Source organism: Heterodontus francisci, chromosome 5 (assembly GCF_036365525.1).
Source record: "Heterodontus francisci isolate sHetFra1 chromosome 5, sHetFra1.hap1, whole genome shotgun sequence".
NCBI lineage: Eukaryota > Metazoa > Chordata > Chondrichthyes > Heterodontiformes > Heterodontidae > Heterodontus > Heterodontus francisci.
Genome location: NC_090375.1, coordinates 61,197,712 through 61,221,602, shown reverse-complemented (window position 1 = coordinate 61,221,602; position 23,891 = coordinate 61,197,712). Strand labels below are relative to the sequence as shown.

General features: G+C 43.9%; 1 protein-coding gene across 2 annotated transcripts in view; it reads right to left on the bottom strand.

The window, feature by feature from the left end:
- The window catches only part of smarcc1a (SWI/SNF related, matrix associated, actin dependent regulator of chromatin, subfamily c, member 1a), a 305,946-nt gene that overhangs the window by 174,562 nt on the left and 107,493 nt on the right, over positions 1 to 23,891 (bottom strand). For both annotated transcript variants that reach the window (XM_068031537.1, XM_068031536.1), the window contains exons 12-14: positions 23,809 to 23,868; positions 8,682 to 8,719; positions 2,561 to 2,688 (exon numbers count right to left, since the gene is read on the bottom strand). In XM_068031537.1, coding sequence (XP_067887638.1) covers positions 2,561 to 2,688; positions 8,682 to 8,719; positions 23,809 to 23,868 — 226 coding nt within the window. The remainder of the gene's footprint in view (positions 1 to 2,560; positions 2,689 to 8,681; positions 8,720 to 23,808; positions 23,869 to 23,891) is intronic.

Genomic DNA, 23,891 nt, shown 5'->3' with positions numbered 1-23,891 from the left:
GACAGCTAACAATGCAGAATCTGCCTGAAATACAAATCATCACCAGCAGCCAAAACAAATACAGAACTTGCAATTTAAAGTAGCGTGTCAGCCAGACAATTCTTACCGCCCCAGCCAGTACCCTGTTACCATCTCTACTGAAGTTACATTCTTGCACTCAGTATCACCTCTGATCCAAGGTGCTGTGCTACTCACTGTAGGCACTGAACACTTAAAAAAAAAAACCTTTTTCCTGCAGTCGCGGAGACCCAAATTTAAAACTTTTATTATCTTGGTCAATGAATTGACTGCCTTCAGCTCTGCCAAAAGTCTGATCGAGAGTGGCAGCAGTGCAAGTGTCAACAGGAGACATAAACACTGGGATGCTGGTCTCATATCATTGTGAAAACCAGTGAAATATAATGGCACACAGCACCTCCACGGATGTTACTCTATCTCCCTCATACTTTCAGGGTTCGTAACTGCTCCCATCCAGCCCCATGACATGACTGATTGCGTCTTGTCGAGGTTCCAGTTTGCACTTGAAAATTGAATTCCACAACTGAGGCTTCCAATATCCTGTATTTCATTACCTCAAAGTCCCACCATATCACATTTCTCCCCTTAAAGTGAAATAACTTGCTCCTCTGTCTCTGGAAATGCTGCTCAGTTTTACACACATGGGAAGAAGGATTTCCTGCTGGAAAGCAAAGCTTCTGGCATCACCAAAATACAGTTAGGAAGTTCACTGTGCAAAGAGGTCATAAGAATCAATTACAGCCCAGCACTTGACAGCTGGGAGCATTTAGAGCTCCAAAGTACTGTGTCACCTATCCACAGCAAACCAACCTTCATTGCTAAATTGGTGAAGGCTGCACGTGACTGGCAGAGACAAATGTCCAGGGTTTGATTCTGTGACTTGTTATAATGCTTCCCCCAGCACTCGCCCGGAACTCAATCTCCCCTCATACAATCTCTGAGCTCAACTTGTCCATGAAACCCACCTCTTACTCCCTCGATTCTATTCCCATTAAACTGCTAACCATCCAACTTAACTTCTTGGTCTCCATGTTTCACCGATATTGCTCACTGTTCTCTTCAGGTGTTGCCCTCTCTCCTTGAAATCTGCAGTCAGCATCCCTCTCCTTATAAAAAAGGACCCTTGACCCCACCATCTTTGCAAACTACCTTCCATCTCAAACCTCCCTTTCCTCTCCAAAGTCTTGGAAAGTGTAATCACCTCCTAAATCCGCTCCGGTCATTCCTGGAAGTCCATATTTGAAACCCTCCAAATCAGGTTTCCACCTGACCACAGTACCAAATCCCCTCTTAAAGTCATAAATGACATCCTGTGTGACTGTAACCAAGGTGACTGCCTGCAGCCTTTGTCAGCGTTGACCACACCATTCTCCTCCAACACCTCTCCAATGTTGTCCAGTTGACGGGCACTGTTCTCACCTGGTTCCATTCTTAACGAACTGTAGCCAGAGAATCACTTGCAATGGCTTCTCTTCCTGTTCCTGCAACGTTACCTCATATCCTCCAAGGATCTACTCTCAATCTCCTATTTCTCATCTACATGCTGCTCCTTGGCGACAACAACCAAAAGCACAGCGTTGTGTTTTACACGTGTGCTGACAACACCCAGCTCGTCATCACCACTACCTCTCTCGACTCATCCGCTGTTGCTAAATTATCAGACTGCTCATCATACATCCAGTACTGGATGAGCAAACATTTTCTCCAGTTAAACATTAATACGACTGAAGCCATTGACTTCCATTGCTACTCCAAACTCCGCTCGCTAGCTACCGACTCCATCACTCTCCTGGCCAGTCTGTTTGCAATCTTGGTGTTACATCTTACCCGAGATGAGATTCTGGCCTCATTCACACGATCAATAAAACCACCTATTGCCACTTCCGTAACATGTCCCGACTTCGGCCCGTCTCAGCTCATCTGCTGCTAAAACCCTTATTCATGTTTTTGTTACCTCTAGACTTGACTACTTCAATGCTGATGGCCCACATTCTACCCTCCATAAACTGGAGGTTATCCAAAACTCTGCTGCCCATGTCTTAATCGCACAATGTCCTTTTCCCCTGTGCTTGCTGGCCTGCAATGGCTCCTGGTCTAGAATGTCTTGATTTTAAAATGCATCATAGTTTTCAAATCCTTCCATGGCCTCGACCCTCCTCATCTCTAATCTCCTCCAGCACCACAGCTCTTCCAGATATCTGGGCTCTTCTTAATCTGGCCTCCTGAGAATCCCCGATTTTAATTGCTCCACCATTGGTGGCAGCACCTTCAGCTGTCGAATCCTTAAGCTCCAGAATACCCTCCCCTACACCTCGCGGCCTCTCCACCTCACTTTCCTCGTTTAAGACACTCCTCAAAATGTACCTCCTTGACCAAGCTTTTGGTCATCTGACCCAATATCTCCTCATGTGGATCAGTATCATAGTTTTATAATGCCCTTGTGAAGCACCTTGGGGCATTTTACTACGTTAATATAAGTTGCTGTTGTTTTGTCTGTGCTAAGTTATTTCATCTCAAACAAATTAACAGTTACATTTCTGACCTGTTATAGTCAAACCAGGCTGAGTAGCTGGGGATGATGATGTGATGCGTCTGTTCTGTGACGTTATCCTCCGCTTGATCCACAGGACGGATGTGATCGCCTTTAGCATTGGCACTGTCCTCTTCTTCCTAGTGAATAATTTGCCAATCACTTCGCTCTCAGTTCAAATACTTTAAATCAATGACATGCTTAACAACTGAAGCATTACTATTGAGAACACACGTTCAGATTGGCAAAACAGCTTTGGATCTGGATATAAAAGGGATTTGAATCAACCAAACTGTCAGTTTAAAATTGACAGATTTCCATTAAAATCTAATTGTTTCTTATATACAGGAAAATTGATTATAAAATTATTACTTTGCATTCAGAACTTCTGAATTGCAAGTCAAACAAAAGAACAAACAACAAAGAAAAGAACAAAGAAAAGAACAAAGAAAATTACAGCACAGGAACAGGCCCTTCGGCCCTCCAAGCCTGCGCCGATCCAGATCCTCTATCTAAACATGTCGCCTATTTTCTAAGGGTCTGTATCTCTTTTCTTCCTGCCCATTCATGTATCTTGTCTAGATACATCTTAAAAGACGCCATCGTGCCCGCATCTACCACCTCCGCTGGCAACGCGTTCCAGGCACCCACCACCCTCTGCGTAAAGAACTTTCCACGCATATCCCCCCTAAACTTTTCCCCTTTCACTTTGAACTCGTGTCCTCTAGTAATTGAATCCCCCACTCTGGGAAAAAGCCTCTTGCTATCCACCCTGTCTATACCTCTCATGATTTTGTACACCTCAATCAGGTCCCCCCTCAACCTCCGTCTTTCTAATGAAAATAATCCTAATCTACTCAACCTCTCTTCATAGCTAGCGCCCTCCATACCAGGCAACATCCTGGTGAACCTCCTCTGCACCCTCTCCAAAGCATCCACATCCTTTTGGTAATGTGGCGACCAGAACTGCACGCAGTATTCCAAATGTGGCCGAACCAAAGTCCTATACAACTGTAACATGACCTGCCAACTCTTGTACTCAATACCCCGTCCGATGAAGGAAAGCATGCCGTATGCCTTCTTGACCACTCTATTGACCTGCGTTGCCACCTTCAGGGAACAGTGGACCTGAACACCCAAATCTCTCTGGACATCAATTTTCCCCAGGACTTTTCCATTTACTGTATAGTTCACTCTTGAATTGGATCTTCCAAAATGCATCACCTCGCATTTGCCCTGATTGAACTCCATCTGCCATTTCTCTGCCCAACTCTCCAATCTATCTATATTCTGCTGTATTCTCTGACAGTCCCCTTCAGTATCTGTTACTCCACCAATCTTAGTGTCGTCTGCAAACTTGCTAATCAGTCCACCTATACTTTCCTCCGAATCATTAATATATATCACAAACAACAGTGGTCCCAGCACGGATCCCTGTGGAACACCACTGGTCACCCGTCTCCATTTTGAGAAACTCCCCTCCACTGCTACTCTCTGTCTCCTGTTGCCCAGCCAGTTCTTTATCCATCTAGCTAGTACACTTTGGACCCCATGCACCTTCACTTTCTCCATCAGCCTGCCATGGGGAACCTTATCAAACGCCTTACTGAAGTCCATGTATATGACATCAACAGCCCTTCCCTCATCAATCAACTTTGTCACTTCCTCAAAGAATTCTATTAAGTTGGTAAGACATGACCTTCCCTGCACAAAACCATGTTGCCTATCACTGATGAGCCCATTTTCTTCCAAATGGGAATAGATCCTATCCCTCAGTATCTTCTCCAGCAGCTTCCCTACCACTGACGTCAGGCTCACCGGTCTATAATTACCTGGATTATCCCTGCTACCCTTCTTAAACAAGGGGACAACATTAGCAATTCTCCAGTCCTCCGGGACCTCACCCGTGTTTAAGGATGCTGCAAAGATATCTGTTAAGGCCCCAGCTATTTCCTCTCTCGCTTCCCTCAGTAACCTGGGATAGATCCCATCCGGACCTGGGGACTTGTCCACCTTAATGCCCTTTAGAATACCCAACACTTCCTCCCTCCTTATGCCGACTTGAACTCGAGTATTCAAACATCTGTTCCTAACCTCAACATCAGTCATGTCCCTCTCCTCGGTGAAACAGAATAGTAAGCAGTTTTTTTAAAATATAAGAGCGAATGACTGCAACAATTTGTGGTGTTTGCAGACCTAGGTATGGACGTACGCCTGTTTCCACATGGCAATCAAGCCACTGCATGTTCAAAGAAGAGTGCAGGAGGGCATGCCAGGAGAAGCACCAGACATACCTAAAACTCAGGTGTCAGCCTAGTGAAGCTACAACACTTGCATGCCAAACAGCAGAAGCAGCATGTGATCGACAAGGCTAAGCGATCCCACAACCAACGGATCAGATCTAAGCTCTACAGTCCTGCCACATCCAGTTTTGAATGATAGTCGACAAATAAACGACGAACAGAAAGATGAGGCTCCACAAAATATCCCAATTCTCAATGAGGGGGGAGCCCAGCTGATCAGTGCAAAAGACAAAGCTGAAACATTTACATCCATCTTGAGCCAAAAGTGCTGAGTAGGTGATCCATCTCAGCCTCCTACTGAGGTCCCCAGCATCGCAAATGCCAGTCTTCAGCCAATTCGATTCACCCCATGCGATATCAAAAAACAGCTGATGGCATTGGATACTGTAAAGGCTATTGGCCGTGAAAACATTCCAACAATAGCACTGAAGACTTGTACTCCAAAACTGGCCGTGCTCCTAGCCAAGCTGTTTCAGTACAGCTACAATACTGGCATCTACTTGGCAATGTGATAAATTTGCGCAAGTATGTCCTGAACACAAAAAGCAGGACAAATCCAACCCGGCCGATTACCACCCTATCAGTCTACTCTCAATCATCAGCAAAGTGATGGAAGGTATCAACAGCGCCATCAGGCAGCACTTGCTTAGCAATAACCTGCTCAGTGACACTCAGTTTGGGTTCCGCCAGGGCCACTCAGCTCCTGACCTCATTACAGCCTTTGTCCAAATATTAAGAAAAGAACTGAACTCCAGAGGTGAGGCGAGACTGACAGCCAAATGCTACCTTGAAATTAAGGGACGAGTATAGCATCAAGGACCCAGAGCGAAACTGGAGTGAATAGGAATCGGAGCGGGGGGGGGGGGGACTCTCCGCTGGTTCGAGTCGTACCGAGTAGAGGAAGATGGTTGTGGTAATAAATGCAAAATACTGCAGATGCTGGAAATCTGAAACAAAAACAAGAAATGCTGGAATCACTCAGCAGGTCTGGCAGCATCTGTGGAAAGAGAAGCAGAGTTAACGTTTCGGGTCAGTGACCCTTCTTCGGAAGATGGTTGTGGTTGTTGGAGGTCAATCATCTCCGCCCCAGGACATTAGTGCAGGAGTTCCTCAGGGTAATGTCCTAGGTCCAATCATATTCTGTTGCTTCATCAATGACCTTCCCTCCATCATAACATCAGAAGTAGGGATGTTCACTAATGATCGCACAATGTTCAGCACCATTCGCGACTCCTCAGACTGAAGCAGCCCCTGCCCAGATGAAGCAAGACCTGGACAACATCAGGGCTTGAGCTGATAAGTGGCAAGTAATATTCGCGTCACACAAGTACCAAGCAATGACCATCTCAACAAGAGAGAATCTAACCATTTCCCCATGACATTCAACGGCATTACCATTGCTGAATCTCCCACCAACATCCTGGGGGTCACCAATGACCAGAAACTGAACTGGACCAACCACAAATACTGTGGCTACAAGAGCAGATCAGAGACAGGGAATTCTGCAGCAAGTAACTCACCTCCTAACTCCCCAGTGCCTGTCCACCATCTACAAGGCACAAGTCAGGAGTGTGATGGAATACTCTCCACTTGCCTGGATGGGTGCAGCTCCAACAACACTCAAGAAGCTCAACACGATCCAGGACAAAACAGCCTGCTTGATTGGCACCCCATTCACCACCTTCAACATTCACTCCCTCCTCCACAGATGCACAGTGGCAGCAGTGTGTACCATCTACAAGTAGTTCTGTAGCAACGCACCAAGGCTCCTTCAACGGCACCTTCCAAACCCACGACCTCTACCAACTAGAAGGACAAGGGCAGCGGATGCATGGGAACATCACCACCTGCAAGTTCCCCTCCAAGCCACACACCATCCTAACTTGGAACTTTATCGCCGTTCCTTCACTGTCACTGGCTCAAAATCCTGAAACTCCCTTCCCAACAGCACTGCGGATGTACCTACACCGCAAAGACTGCGGCGGTTCACGACCACCTTCTCAAGGGCAATTACGGATGGGCAAAAACTGCTGGCTTAGCCAGCAAAGCCCATATCCGATGAATGAATAAGAAAAAAAGGTAGAACTAAAGTCAAGAGCTTTGCCATAGACAAATAGGGGAAAAAAGGTGCACTCTGAAGACTGCTCTCAACCTCCTGGTATGGCAATCAAAATCAGCACTTCAGAGAGCCGGTAGCTCATCACTTGTTCTCCTAAGGTACAGTTGTATCTGCCCTTAATATATACAGTTCTACAAAAATGAAGCAAAACACAGACTTCGAGAAGTTCGTTCAATACCTTGAATACAACACCTAAATTCCTGCAAAAATCATGCTTTGCAAAAACCGATATTATACTTACCATTACTTCCAGTTTCCAAACTTGTTAAGTATCAGTCTCAATCAAACTATATTAAAGCTGATCCACTGACAGCATTCTCACCTCTGGGTCAGAAGGCTGCAGGCTCAAGTCCCACTGTCTGACCTGAGCAAATTAGGGAAGCAAATTGCAGTCAGAGCTCTCGCCTGTTAGAGGAGGCCCCATCAGTGGATATTAAAGATCCCATAGCATTATTTAAAGAGCACAGAGTTTCCCCGTCCAAATTATTTTTCCTTCTACTGACTTCACCAAAAATTGATTTGCTGCATATTAGCCTCAGGGCTGTTTATGGATCATGGAATTCCAGTATAAACACAAGCATTGTGTAAGGCACCTGTTGAAAACTCTCCTTTTTAATTTACCCATGTTTTTGTTTTTACACATTTTATTCCCCTTTTACTGGGGGTCTGGAGTTGCTGGAGAAAAAAAAATGAGTCAGCAACTGCAGGCAAAGTTGTGTGTAAACAGGTGACAACCAATGCCAGGAAGGAAATTATCAGCACATGCACACTTTTAGTCTGCTACACATTCTTCAAATCAAGCCCAAGTGGAGTAGACCTATGGGGTTTCTGGGTGTGGGTACATGTAGTTAACTAGGAAGGAGGCAACAGTGATCCAGGGTTGAGACTGCTCATTTTGCTTTTTGGGAGGGGCGGGGTGGGGGGAAAAAGCAGCCAGGGACAGTGGAATGAATTTTGAGAGAGTTGAATAGATAAAAAATTTTAGGGTGCATCATGGTGTGGGTAACGACGTGTCAGGACTGATTAAAACCGGACAACTAATCCAGCAAAAAAGTCAACTTGGATTTCGTCACTCAACAGAAAAATAAGACCAAACAAATGTGGAACAAATAAAAACAAAGTGCTGGAAATACTCAGCAGCTCTGTGGAGAGAGGCAGAGTTAACGTTGCAGGGTCTGTGACCTTTTATGTGGGGCAATGTCACAAGATGCCACCTTTACCAGGTTACAAAAAAAACACCACTAACATTATTTATTTTAATCACTAACATGATTATTTACACAAGAAATAGTCAAAAAACCCAAAATGTACTCATGATGCATGTGAACACCACAATCTGCATTTGCAGCCTGTAGAGACAAAGACTCCTGCAACAAATTCCTACCTATACTTTACACCTTCAGTATGTGACAAGATAGGCTGCCCACACTGTGCAAAGCTCTAGAGGCAGGGAAGTGAAAGTTGCCAAATATATCTGAATAATTCCCTTGTCCTCAACATCCATGACTTGACAATCATAAGGAAACTGCCTCCCGCCTCCCCACCCCCCACCACTCCAAATAGCATGCCACGTCAATACCACATTCACACCTGCATTGTCAATGCAAGGCCGATACTGAAAAACAGCTCTGGAGCCTAACAGATTAGTTGCCATAGTTACCATCTCCAGGCAGCGACTGGGTAAGCAAAACCACCTTTTTCTGTTAATTACCTTCCCTCCTGCAGACAATGGCTCATCCTCTTGCTCATCTGCAATGAGATTAATTCAGGATATGTATTAGCTTGCATAGGCATGATTGAGCCCTTAGAAAAGGTGAAACAGATATCAGCAGCCACACTGTAATCATGGGTTTTGTCATGGAGGCACGATCTGCTGAGCTACCACTGAATTACCGCACCGAGAGGTTCCATATTTATCATTTGCAACAGAGGCCATAAAGTAACTTGTATGCTTTTTTAAAAAAATTTTATTTCCAAAATATACTTTATTCATAAAAATCTGTAAAATATACATTGCCAAACAGTTTCAAACAGCACCAAAAAATACAAACATTGCAAGGGAGATCAGTTTCCTTCAATACAATCATGAGTTGCTTCACAACCCTTCCATTTCACATTTGTCATGCCAATTACATTTTTACATTTACAGCAAATGAAAATTTTCCCGATACAGTTCGAGGGGTTTCCCATGGGTCCAGCCCCTCAGTTCACCTTGGTGGGGGGACCTTACACTGTGGTCTTTCCCCATTGAGCCTTGTTTTGCGTCCCATCTGATTTCATCTGCACTCTAACAGTGGCAAACAAACTACACTGCCATCATCAGGATGATAGTGAAGCACATCTTGGATAAACGGTCGAATTTTATAGCCAATGAATCAGTCGCAAGCAAGGCCCTGGTCTTTCAAAGCTAGCACTGCAACTGTGACAATCACGGTCCTGTGTTTGGTAGTCAGTGTGGTTGACCACATCGCTTATCATTTTCACCAGGAGAACTTAAAGCAATGCTCCAGTCTTTCGCCCCCACCCACCCCCAACAGGTCTCCTCCCAGACTGGAATTAGGCAGAGTTCAACAACAGCAGGTTATATTCATGACAGCAGCACAAAACAGGTTACAATGCTACTTAGCTTGCCAGACAAAATTCTCAAGAACGATCACCAAAAATAGTGACCTGCCAAAGGATCATTTTGTCCACAACACAACTGTACCAATACACAGCAGAAATTATACAGGAGCTAACTTATTTCAATGTCATGTGATGCTTCTAATTCATGCACTCCAGCTGTTCCTACCACTTGTACTTCACCCTGTAGTAATTTCCAATTTTCCAGACTGAGACCGATAGATGTGCATTAGGGTGGGGCATCAAGGAATATATATGTCTCTAAGGGATCAAATATGCATACAAGGTTCGAGAGTAAAAGGTGTTGAGATACTGATCAGCCATGATCGAACTGAATGGTGGTACAAGCACATAAGTTTCTATCAAGAAGTAGATATCAAGGATTCAGAACAAGTATGTGCCCACATAGAAAAAAAAAGAAGTGGGACTCCCAAATCTAGAGCACCGTGGATGTCAAGGAGCATACAGGGTAGGATAAAGAAAAAAAGGAAAGCTCGTCCAATAAGAACAGATTAATACTTTAAAGGAGTCCAGAAAGTGCAGGGGTGATAATAAAAAAGAAAATTGGAAAACAAAGAAAGGGCGTGAAAAATATTGGCAACGAAAATAAATGAAAACTCAGATGTTTTATAAATACATAGAGAGCAAGAAGATAACTAAAAGGAGTAGGGTCCATTAGAGAAAAAGGTAACCTGTGTATGGAGGCGAAAGCCGTGGGCATAGTCCTTAATGAATACTTGATGTTGGCCTTCACATGAGGGGGACAATGTAGCTAAGAGTTGCGAAATATTTAAGATAAATATGGTCAGAGGAATGAAATGTGTCACGGGCTGTTAAAAGAAGCAAACAAGGAAACGGCAGAGGCTCTGCCCACCATTTTCCAATTCTCTCTGGCTACAGACATGGTGCCGAACGACTGCTGAATTTGAACTATTGTTTAGAAAGGGAGAAACGGCAGACCAAGTAATGACAGGTCAGTAAGCAAAACCTCGGTGGCATACAAATTACTGGAAGGGAACATTATAAATGGTCACCAAGAAAGGCATGGCTTAATCAAGGGCAGGCCAAAAGAAATCCTGCATTTATATTGCACCTTTCATGACCACCAGACTTCCCCAAGCACTTCACAGCAATTAAGTACTTGCAAAGTGTAGTCACAGTTGTAGTAAACGCAGCAGCCAATTTGACAACAGCAAGCTCCCACAAACAGCAATATGACGACGACCAGATAGTTTCTTTGTGAGGTTGAGTGAGGGATATAGATCAGCCAAGACACATGGACATACAAAATAGGAGTAGAAGTTGGGCACTGAGCCCCTTGAGCCTGCTCTGCTATTGAACAAGATCATGGCTGATGAGATTGTAACCTCAACTCCACATTCCCACCTACCCCAATAACCTTTCACCCTCTTGGTCAAGAATCTATCAACCTCTGCCTTAAAAATATTCAAAGGCTCTGCTTTCCCCACCTTTTGAGGAAGAGAGTTCCAAACACTCACAACCCTCTGAGAAAAAAATTCTCATCTGTCTTAAATGGACAACCCCTTATTTTTAAACAGTGTCCCCCTACTTCTGGATTCTCCCCCAAGAGGAAACATCCTTTCCACATCCACCAGTCAAGACCTCTCAGGATCTGATTGGTTCCAATCAAGTCACCTCCGACTCTGCTAAACATCAGCGAATACAAGCCTAGCCTGTCCAACCTTTCCTCATAAGACAACCTGCCCAATCCAGGTAGTCTAGTAAACCTTCTCTGAACAGCTTCCAACACATTTACATCCTTCCTTAAATAAGGAGACCAATACTGTACACAGTACTCCAGATGTGGTCTTACCAATGCCCTGTATAACTGCAGCATAACCTCCCTGTGTATTCAATTCCTCTCTCAACAAAAGAGAACATTCTATTAGCTTTCCTAATTACTTGCTGTACCTACATACTAACCTTTTGCCATTCATGCACTAGGACACCCAGATCCTGCTGCATCTCAGAGGTCAGCAATGTCTCACCGTTTAGATAATATGCTTTTTTATTCTGCCAAAAATGGGCAATTTCACATTTTCCCACATTATACTCCAGTTGCCAGATCTTTTCCCACTCACTTAACCTACCTATATCCCTTTTTAGCCTCACGTCCTCTTCACAACTTAATTCCACACCTATCTTCATGTCATCAGCAAATTTACCAACCATACCTTTGGTCCCTTCATCCAAGTTATTTCAATAAATTATCAAATGTTGAGGCCCCAGCACTGATCCCTGTGGCACACCTCTGGTTACATCTTTGCCAACCACAAATGACCCATTTATGTCTACTGTTTCCTGTTAGCTAGCCAATCTTCTATCCATGTCAAGGTTACTTCCTAAACTATGAGCTTTTATTTTCCGCAATAACCTTGAAGGTGTCACCTTAACAAATACCTTCTGGAAATCTAATCTAAATTCACAATAAATCCCTCTATTGGGTCAACTCACCGCCCTATTAAAACCAGACCAAAATCCACAAGCTGCAAATTGAGTGCAACTAAACCGCCCAGACATTCCTACCTCTCACACAGAAAAGACAGTGAGCACAATCCTGCACAGCCTATTGCCATCCACTCAGTAGAATGGCACAGTCAAATTCCACTGGTGCATCCACCCGCAACCAGCACGTTACATCTTCAAAGAACTCCAACATATTAGTTAAAAATAATTTCTCTTTCACAAAACCATGTTGACTGCCCGATTATCTTGAATTTTTCTAAGTGCCCGGCTATAACATCTTTAATAATAGCTTCTAACATTTCCCAGATAACAGATGTTAAGCTAACAGGCCTGTAGTTTCCTGCTTTCTGTCTCCCTCCCTTTTTGAATAAAGGAGTTAAATTCACCATTTTCAAATAACCTCACCTCTTCCTACTGCTTCCCCCCACTCCTGACTGAAGAGTCCCGAGCATCTAAGAGAACCCTCCCCGAATCTAGGCAATTTTGGAAAATTGAAAACAATGCATCAACTATCTCACGAGTCACTTCTTTTAAGACCCAAGAATAAAGCCCACCAGGACCCGGGGACTTGACAGCACACAGCTCCAACAATAAGCTCAATACCACTTCCCTGGTGATTGTAATTTTCTTGAGTTCCTTCATCCCTTCCATTTCCTGATTTGCAGCTATTTCTGGAATGTTACTTGCATCCTCTATGGTGAAGACCGATGCAAAATATCTATTCATTTGCCATCTCATTTTCCATTATTAAATTCTCAGACTCACTTTCTATCGGACCAACGCTCACTTTGTTAACTCTTCTTGAAATATCGATGAACTCTTACTATCTGTTTTTATATTTTGAGCTTTCTTTCGTACTCCAAGTTTTCCTTTCTGAATAATCTTCGTCATTCTTTGCTGCTTTTTATATCCTGTCCAATCTTCTGACCTGCAATCTTTGTGCAATTATATGCTTTTTCGTTAAGTTTGAAACAACCATTAACTTTTTTTTTAATTTAACCACAGATGGTGGGTCCTCCCCTTAGAATTTTTCTCTCTTTGGGTTGTATCTATTCTATGTAATCTGAAATATCCCCTTAAATGTCTGCCACTGCATCTCTATTGACCGATTCCTTAACTTACATTGCCAGTTCACCTTAGCTCGCTCTGCTTTCGTGCCCTCATAATTGCTCTAATTGAAGTTTAAAATACTAGTCTCTGACCTACTCTCCTCTCCCACAAACTGAATGGAAAATTCAATCATATTATGATCACTGCTGCCTAGGGGGCGCCTTGACTGTGAGGTCATTAATTCATTAAACTGGCTGTCGAAGCTGCAATTCCTTGGGTACCATGCTTCAGCAAAACTCTCAACACTTGATAATCAGCTTCAAATTTATATGTACAGTATTCAATACTGTCTCTATCAGCTCTGTACAATGTTCCCACGAAGCTGCGCTTGTGCGGCTGGAACAAGCAGAGTTTGAGGGGAGATTTAATTGAGGTATAAAAAATTATGAGGGACCTTGATAAAGTGGATAGGAAGGCCCCATTTCCCTTAGCAGATGTCAAAAACCAGGGGCATAAATTTGAAGGAATCAGTGAGATGATGAGGGCAGTTGAGTAACTTTGTCCACCCTGGGGTCCAGAACTCACTGCCTGCAAGGGTGATGGAGCCAGAAACCCTCATTGCATTTGAAAAGCAGCTGGATATGCATTTGAAGTGCCGTAACCTGCAAAGCTACAGACCAAGAACTAGGAAGTGGGAAATAAAAACAAGAAATGCTGGAAATACTCAGCAGGTCTGGCAGTATCTGTTGAGAAAGAAGCAGAGTTAACATTTCAGATCAGTGACCCTTCTTCAGAACCCATGCTGCCAGACCTGCTGAGTATTTCCAGCATTTCTTCTTTTTATTTCAGATTTCCAGCATCCGCAGTATTTTGCTTTTAACTAGGAAGTGGGATTTGGCTGGATAGCTTTCTATGCCGGCACAGACACTGAGCCAAATGGACTACTTCTGCACCATATATTTCTATGGTTCTATGAATTTATTGTTCAAATGCTCCTGCCAAACTCCAGGTTGCAAGAGCAAAATATGTAATTTCATTTACAGTTCAAGTAGGTGTAGTACTGCAACAACTACCGTGGAATCTCCCTGCTCAGCATAGTGGGGAAAGTCTTTGCTCGAGTCGCTCTGAACAGGCTCCAGAAGCTGGCCGAGCGCGTCTACCCTGAGGCACAGTGTGGCTTTCGTGCAGAGAGATCGACTATTGACATGCTGTTCTCCCTTCGTCAGATACAGGAGAAATGCCGTGAACAACAGATGCCCCTCTACATTGCTTTCATTGATCTCACCAAAGCCTTTGACCTCGTCAGCAGACGTGGTCTCTTCAGACTACTAGAAAAGATCGGATGTCCACCAAAGCTACTAAGTATCATCACCTCATTCCATGACAATATGAAAGGCACAATTCAACATGGTGGCTCCTCATCAGAGCCCTTTCCTATCCTGAGTGGTGTGAAACAGGGCTGTGTTCTCGCACCCACACTTTTTGGGATTTTCTTCTCCCTGCTGCTTTCACATGCGTTCAAATCCTCTGAAGAAGGAATTTTCCTCCACACAAGATCAGGGGGCAGGTTGTTCAACCTTGCCCGTCTAAGAGCGAAGTCCAAAGTACGGAAAGTCCTCATCAGAGAACTCCTCTTTGCTGACGATGCTGCTTTAACATCTCACATTGAAGAATGCCTGCAGAGTCTCATCGACAGGTTTGCGTCTGCCTGCAATGAATTTGGCCTAACCATCAGCCTCAAGAAAACGAACATCATGGGGCAGGATGTCAGAAATGCTCCATCCATCAATATTGGCGACCACGCTCTGGAAGTGGTTCAAGAGTTCACCTACCTAGGCTCAACTATCACCAGTAACCTGTCTCTAGATGCAGAAATCAACAAGCGCATGGGTAAGGCTTCCACTGCTATGTCCAGACTGGCCAAGAGAGTGTGGGAAAATGGCGCACTGACACGGAACACAAAAGTCCGAGTGTATCAGGCCTGTGTCCTCAGTACCTTGCTCTACGGCAGCGAGGCCTGGACAACGTATGCCAGCCAAGAGCGACGTCTCAATTCATTCCATCTTCGCTGCCTCCGGAGAATACTTGGCATCAGGTGGCAGGACTATATCTCCAACACAGAAGTCCTTGAAGCGGCCAACACCCCCAGCTTATACACACTACTGAGTCAGCGGCGCTTGAGATGGCTTGGCCATGTGAGCCGCATGGAAGATGGCAGGATCCCCAAAGACACATTGTACAGCGAGCTCGCCACTGGTATCAGACCCACCGGCCGTCCATGTCTCCGTTATAAAGACGTCTGCAAACGCGACATGAAATCGTGTGACATTGATCACAAGTCGTGGGAGTCAGTTGCCAGCATTCGCCAGAGCTGGCGGGCAGCCATAAAGACAGGGCTAAATTGTGGCGAGTCGAAGAGACTTAGTAGTTGGCAGGAAAAAAGACAGAGGCGCAAGGGGAGAGCCAACTGTGCCCCAACAAACAAATTTCTCTGCAGCACCTGTGGAAGAGCCTGTCACTCCAGAATTGGCCTTTATAGCCACTCCAGGCGCTGCTTCACAAACCACTGACCACCTCCAGGCGCGTATCCATTGTCTCTCGAGATAAGGAGGCCCAAAAGAAAGAGAAAAAAGAAAAAAAAGTACATAAGATAAGAAATAGGAGCAGGAGTAGGCCATTCAGCCCCTCAAGCCTGCCCTGCCATTCAATAAGATTATGGCTGATCTGTCCCAGGGCTTAACTCCTCTTTCGGGTCTGTTCTGCACAACCCTCAACTCAACCAGATTTCAAAAATCTATCTACCTCCTCCTTAAATACATTTAGTGAACTAGACTCCACAACTCTGAGGCAGAGAATTCTAGAGATTCACCACCCTCAGAAGAAATTCCTTCACAATTCAGTTTTAAATGTGCGACCCTTTATTCTGTAACTATGTCCCCTAGTTTGAGACTCCCCCACCAGTGGAAACATATTCTCAACATCTACCCTGTCAAGCCCCCTTAGAATCTTTTATGTTTCAACAAAATCACGTCTCATTCTTCTCAACTCCAATGAATAAAGGCCTAACCTGTTCAGCTGTTCTTGATAAGACAGCCCCTTCATCCCAGGAATCAGCCTAGTGAACCTTTTCTGAACTGCCTCCAATGCTAGTATATCCTTCCTTAAATACGGGGACCAAAATTGCATGCAGTACTCTAGGTGAGGCCTCACCAACACCCTGGATAGTTCTAACAAGACTGCCCTATTTTTAAACTCTAACCCCCGAGCAATAAAGGCCAAAATTCCATTTGCCTTCCTAATTACTTGCTGCACCTGCATGCTAACCTTTTATGTTTCATGCACAAGAACACCCAGATCCCTCTGCACTGCAGTATTTTGTAGTCTTTCTCCATCTAAATAATAATCTGCCTTTTTAATCTTCCTACCAAAGGGGATGACCTCACACTTTCCCACACTGAACTCCAACTGTCAGGTTTTTGCCCACTCACTGAACCTATTTATATCCCTTTGCAGATGCCTTGCGTCCTCATCACAACATGCCTTCCCATCTATTTTTGTATCATCAGCAAATTTGGATACACTACATTCTGTCCCTTCCTCCAAGTCATGAATATAGCTCGTTGAGGCCCTAGGACAGATCCTTGTGGCACCCCACTAGTTACGGCTTTCCAACTTGAAAAAGACCCACTGATCCTGACTCTCTGCCTTCTGTGTGTTATCCAATCCTCAATCCATGCCAACACATGACCCCCAATACCACAAGCTTTTTTCTGTGCAATAACCTTTTATGTGGCAACTCAAACACCTTCTGACAATCCAAATACACTACATCTACCGGCTCCCCTTTATCCACTCTGCTGGTTATATCCTCAAAAGAACTAGAAAAATTTTTTATTTATTTTTTGTTTAGAGATACAGCACTGAAACAGGCCCTTCGGCCCACCGAGTCTGTGCCGACCATCAACCACCCATTTATACTAATCCTACACTAATCCTATATCCCTACATCTCCACCTCTCCCTATATTCCCCTACCACCTACCTATACTAGGGTCAATTTATAATGGCCAATTCACCGATCAACCTGCAAGTCTTTTGGCTGTGGGAGGAAACCGGAGCTCCCGGCGAAAACCCACACAGACACAGGGAGAACTTGCAAACTCCACACAGGCAGTCCCCAGAATTGAACCCGGGTCGCTGGAGCTGTGAGGCTACGGTGCTAACCACTGCGCCACTGTGCCGCCCAACTTGTCAAACATGATTTCCCTTTCATAAAACCATGTTGACTCTGTTTGATTGCATTGTTTTTCTAAATGTCCTGCTATTTCTTCCTTAATAATGGACTCAAGCATTTTCCCAATAGAGTCATAGTCATACAGCTCAGAAACAGGCAAAGACAGATGGTAAGCCAACTGGTCTATAGTTTCCTGCTTTCCGTCTCCCTCCTTTCTTGAATAGGAGCGTCACATTAGCGGTTTTACAATCCGCTGGTACCCGACAGGAATCCAGTAGGTTTTGGTATATTATGACTAATGCCTCCACTATCTCTGCAGCCACTTCTTTTAAAACCCTTGGATGTAGGCAATCAGGTCCTGGCGACGTGTCTGCCTTTAGTCCCATCAGTTTGTCCACCTTTAGCCCCATCAGTTTGTCCAGCACCTTTTCCCTTGTGATAGAGACTGTTACAAGTTCCTCCCTCCCATTTACACCTTGTTCATCTATTGTCAGGATGTTTATAGAGTCCTCCACTGTGAAGACCGATGCAAAATATTGGTTTAAATTATCTGCCATTTCACTGTTCCCGGTTATTAATTCCCCATTCTCATCCTCTAAGGATCCCACACTTACATGAGCTACTCTCTTCCTTTCAATATACCCATAGAAGCTTTTACTGTTGGTTTTTACATTCCTTGCCAATTTACACTTAATTTTCTCCCCCTTAGTTTTTTTAGTCATCCGCTGCTGGTTTCATAAAATTTCCCAATCCTCTGGCCTACCACTAGCTTTCGCCACTTTGTACGCCTTTATTTTTGACTTGATACTTTCCTCAACTTCCTTTGTTATCTACGGGTGGTTCATAGTTTTCGAGTCCTTCCTTCTGACTGGAATAAACGTTAGTTGAGTGTTATGAAATATCTGCTTAAAAGTCTGCCACTGCTCCTCTACTGACTTTCCCTGTAGTCTATTTTCCCAGCCTGCTGGGAGTGGTCAGTGGTAGGGAAATTATTAGAGAGGATTCTTCGTGACAGGATTTACTCCCATTTGGAAACAAATGGACTTATTAGCGAGAGGCAGCATGGTTTTGTGAAGGGGAGGTCGTGTCTTAGTAATTTGATTGAGTTTTTTGAGGAAGTGACGAAGATGATGGATGAAGGAAGAGCAGTGGATGTTATCTATATGGTCTTCAGTAAAGCCTTTGACAAGGTCCCTCATGGCAGACTGATACAAAAGGTGAAGTCACATGGGATCAGAGGGATGCTGGCAAGATGGATACAGAACTGGATCGGTCATTGAAGACAGAGGGTAGCAGTGGAAGGGTGCTTTTCTGAATGGAGGGATGTGACTAGTGGTGTTCCGCAGGGATCAGTGCTGGGACCTTTGCTCTTTGTAGTATATAGAAATGATTTGGAAGAAAGTTTAGCTGGTCTGATTAGTAAGTTTGCGGACGACACTAAGGTTGGTGGAGTTGCAGACAGTGATGAGGATTGTCAGAGGATACAGATCGGTTGGAGACTTGAGCGGAGAAATGGCAGATGGAGTTTAATCCGGACAAATGTGAGTTAATGCATTTTGGAAGGTCTAATGCAGGTGGGAGGTATACAGTAAATGGCAGAACCCTTGGGAGTATTGACAGGCAGAGAGATCTGGGCGTACAGGTCCACAGGTCACTGAAATTGGCAACGCAGGTGGATAATGTAGTCAAGAAGGCATACGGCATGCTTCCCTTCATCGGTCGGGGCATAGAGTATAAAAATAGGCAAATCATGCTGCAGCTGTACAGAACTTTAGTTCGGCCATGCTTAGAATATTGCGTGCAATTCCGGTCGCCACACTACCAGAAGGACGTGGAGGCTTTGGAGAGGGTACAGAAGAGATTTACTAGGATGTTGCCTGGTCTGGAGGGCATTAGCTATCAGGAGAGGTTGGAAAAACTCGGATCGTTTTCACTGGAACGACGGAGGTGGAGGGGCGACATGATAGAGGTTTACAAAGTTATGAGCGGCATGGACAGAGTGGATAGTCAGAAGCTTTTTCCCAGGGTGGAAGAGTCAGTTACTAGGGGACATAGGTTGAAAGGTGCGACGGGAAAAGTTTAGAGGGGATGTGCAAGGCAAGTTCTTTACACAGAGGGTGGCGAGTGCCTGGAACTTGTTGCCGGGGGAGGTTGTGGAAGCAGGTACCATAGAGACATTTAAAAGGCATCTTGACAAATACATGAATAGGATGGGAATAGAGGGATACGGACCCAGGAAGTGCAGAAGGTTTTTGTTTAGGCAGGCATCAAGATCGGCGCAGGCTTGGAGGGCCGAATGGCCTGTTCCTGTGCTGTACTGTTCTTTGCTTGAGACAACTTTCTTCATACCTCCGTAATTGCCCTTGTTTAAGTTGAAGACACTGGTTTGAGACCCGAATTGCTCACCCTCAAACTGAATTTGAAATTCTACCATGTTATGATCGCTTCCCCTTAAAGGATCCTTAACTATGAGATCTCTTATTAATCCTACCTCATTACACATTACCAAATCTAAAATAGTCTGTTCCCTGCTAGGTTCTGCAACATTTTGTTCTCAGAAACAATCCCTGAGGCACTCAACAAATTCATCTTCCATGCTACCCTTGCCAATTTGATTTGTCCAGTCTATATGCAGATTAAAATCACTCAGGATAATTGCAATGACCTTCTTACACACCTCCATTATTTCCTGATTAATACTTTGTCCTACAGAAAAGCAACTCTTCGGGGGCCTATACACCACTCCCAATCGTGATTTCTTTCCCTTGCTATCCTTATTTCCACCCAAACTGATTCGACATCATGATCTATTACACCTATATCATTACTCTCAACTGCACTGATCCCTTCCTTTAATAACCAAGTTACCCTACCTCCTTTTCCTTTCTGCCTATTCTTCTGGAACGCCGAATACCCTTGAACATTGAGTTTCCAGTCCTGGTCGTCCTGCAACCACGTCTGTGACAGCTATCAAATCATATTAATTTATTTCTATTTGTGCCGTCAGCTCATCTATCTTGTTATCTGAATGCACATAGCATTTGTCAAGAGCCTTAAGCTTCAACTTTTTAACCATTTTTACTGACTGATTCTAATTTCTGCTGTACCCTTATGCTTGTATTCGATCTCTTCCAGTCACACTCTGATTAATGTATGTTCCTTCACTACCCTGCACCTTTGCTCTCTCGTTACTTTACAATTTTTTTTTAAACTTAACTTCAATTGAACCGTTCTCCACACCCCCCCCCCCCACCCCGATATGCTTTATTGAATTCTAAATGGCAACCCAGCCTCCCCCTCCTCTCGCTGTTCTGACAATGACTGGCTTCTGGCTGCAACGCTGAACCAAAGTGAAGGAAGAATTTAAAACTCTCCCCTCATCACACAAATCCACCATTTTAACATTGTGACCACAACTCTTGTTTATGTTGCATTGTATGGCACTCAGGTACTCAAAATGTGCTCTGAGTTTAAAATGGACAAGTGCCAGATCTACTTGAGTGTTCTAAAAGCAATAACAAGCACATTACTGCGCATCATTTAATAAATGCTGGTCTGGTCAGCGATGCCCATATCCCAAACAATACAACACTGCGGCTGTTTGTTGCCAACGTCAGGTGGCTTGCAGCTACGTTGCGATCATAAAAAAAAAGATAAATGGTCAATTCATTAAAGTAGGTTCTCAGGAGAGGAAAGATCAACTGAATCATTGGACACTTCCAGTAAATGTAAAAGGAAAGAAAATACACCCTACAACACTCCCTCTAATTTTTTTTGACTGCGCGGGCAATTGCAATATTTTGCACAGCCACACACCAGGATTTTTGGGTTGCTGCACACTTCCACAGCTTAGAGGGAATATTGCCTACAAGACCCCTGATCCAAACAGCATTTTCAATGTGCCATCCCTTATTGTAAACCACTGATTCAAGCTCAGCATTTCTTGGAAACTCAAGGCATGTCTTTTGGCAGCTATCAGTGTACCTGGCTCGCATCCAGATGGTCACAGATTTGACTCAGTTCTGTCAACTCAGCTCACCTTCCACATAAATATTACTAAAAATAGCAAACAAGGTTAGCTGACTACAAAATCAAGAGTGTTTGCCAAGACAGTGGGAAAAAGGACCTCATAATACAAGCAAGTGATAAAGCCAAAAATACACTGGATGTTCCTAACCAGGTCTGGAGAAGTGGGGAAGATAATGTTAGACACACACTCCAGGTCTATCAGCATCTGAAATGACAGATTGAGGCTTCACATGGAGACCAGTCACTAGCAACATGCATCTCTTTCTGAATGGGACAGGCCTGCTGTGCACTTGCCTACTTTTACTTTAGATTTACACCAATGGCACTGTTTTTGTACTGGACTGTAAAGCCTGGCTCGGGTATAAAATTAAAGCCCAACCTGACCACAGCCAACCCGAAACGAGCCACAGCCCTCTAATTTTTTTTATTCACACCCGACCCAACACGAATCTCCTTCATCTGTTCCGAAAGCAGGCTATTCCTGCAGTCGGAGTTGTGGGGAATCATGGGTAAGCCTGATCACGTGACTTCCCGGAAGCAGTGTATATCCCAACCCGACACCGAATGAAGAACTCAGAATTTCGACCCGACCCCAACAAATGTAGTTGGGTCTCGTCGGGTTCGGGTCAGGTAGCCAGGCTTTAGTAGACTGGCAATCCAGAGGTCACAAATTCAAATGCCACCACAGCAAGCTGCAATAGTAAATGCAATGAATCTCAATTTGTGAGCTGCCAACAGGAAAAAGGTGATGGAAATGTTTTCAATGTTGTGAAAACACAAACGATCTCCTTCAATGAAGGGAATCTACCATCCCACCCAGGCTGGTTCCTAATGCCGTAAGAGACCAAGCAAATCACCCACTTGTACAGAAGGCCCTTCTCAGGTCAACTTGAAATGGGCATAGAATGTGGTTTTTGCCAGAGTCAGCCACATTCTCATAATGGAAGAAAAAGACTTTTTCCTTTTATCAGGAGGGTAAAATGTAAGTCTCTACATATGGAGCTGCCACAGGGACAGTCCGAAATCTCTTGCAATGCTACAATTTCAATGATTCGAACAGATACAATTGATTAACATTTCATGAAGCATCCTCAAGAGCAAATATGCTGCGTATTACCCAGTCTCAAGCAACATACTTGAGAAACAGAAGCAAGATTTAGAACAACCAAGAAAATCATGGTAACTGATTTGCTTTCTTACTACATAAAATAGCCAGAACCACAAAAAGTCATGCTAAAAAAGGTATAAATCCCTTGCAATGAATGCAGATTGCCTGCAACACAATATCAGTGCAACTAAATTTAAACATCCAAAAATCAAAAAACCCAATCCCAGAAGACTGAAAAAAAATCCTAGAATCTCACATAATGAAAACAGATTTTACTTTTTTTTTTAAACAAAACAGTCTTTAAACCAGTGCTACCATAATTAGTTCAGGTTTTTGACAAGTTTTTACGGTAACTAAAAACAGAAACATCGAAATGTGGCCCACGTAAAAATTTAGACAACATTGAAAAATGCAGCATGTACAAAGTACAGAGTGCGTAGGTAAAGGGAAAGATCTTGTGTATAGACAAACAGAATTCAGTGTATAAAATTTTGTTGCTGTGCATGGTACATGTACAGCCACACATGCGCAGCTCAGTGGGAACAATGTACAGAGCTGATAATGAGAATGCATTGGATGCTGTACATATGTATTTTAAGCTGATTATCAAGCGTTGAGAGTTTTGCTGAAGCATGGTATCCAAGAACTTGTCGCTTCATGGACAGCCAGAGCTAGGGGTCACGAAACAGGTGGTCTAGGGTAAACAGGTTTCTCAGATTGGCATATTGTGACTGGTCCGGTGCTTCAGGGGTCTATCGTTGGATCTCTGCTCAGTGATAGAGACAACAGCATTTCTATCAGATTAACGATTCTAGCACATTCAGGAGATAAATTGCTAAAAAAAAAATTGCAGGACAGATGCTGTTCAATGCAAAGAAATAAAATATGCGTCCAAGACCAAACAAAAAATGAAATAATGGCAAGGTTCTTATCGACAGCTAATGAGTGAAAGATTGGGGAGTGCAGCAGTGAAGAGTGAAACAGACAGACAATCAGGATGCCTAGATCCTTAAATGTGCAAGTGGAAAATGCAATAAATAAGCAAATGAAATGAGTTTTACATTCGGGGAAATTAATATAAAAGGAAGCGACACAAACTTTGTACAAGAGGTGGGCTGGATCAGTTAGGAGTATTAAATGCACCACTGTGCACCCCATTGCAGTAGGTGCATTAAAACCATGAAATGGGTAAAACAAAATTAAATGACAACAGAAATCGCATTTCATGCATCAACTATCCGCTCCTCAGACCAACTGGAAAAACAAGGTTCATGCAGAACAGGGAGATGCAAGTTAAAAATATAATTACCTAGATCTGCAATTGTGCCTCCCTTCACAGGCGTGTGCTCACTGTCCTTTTTGGGGTTCACTGGTAAAGAAAGGATTCATAAA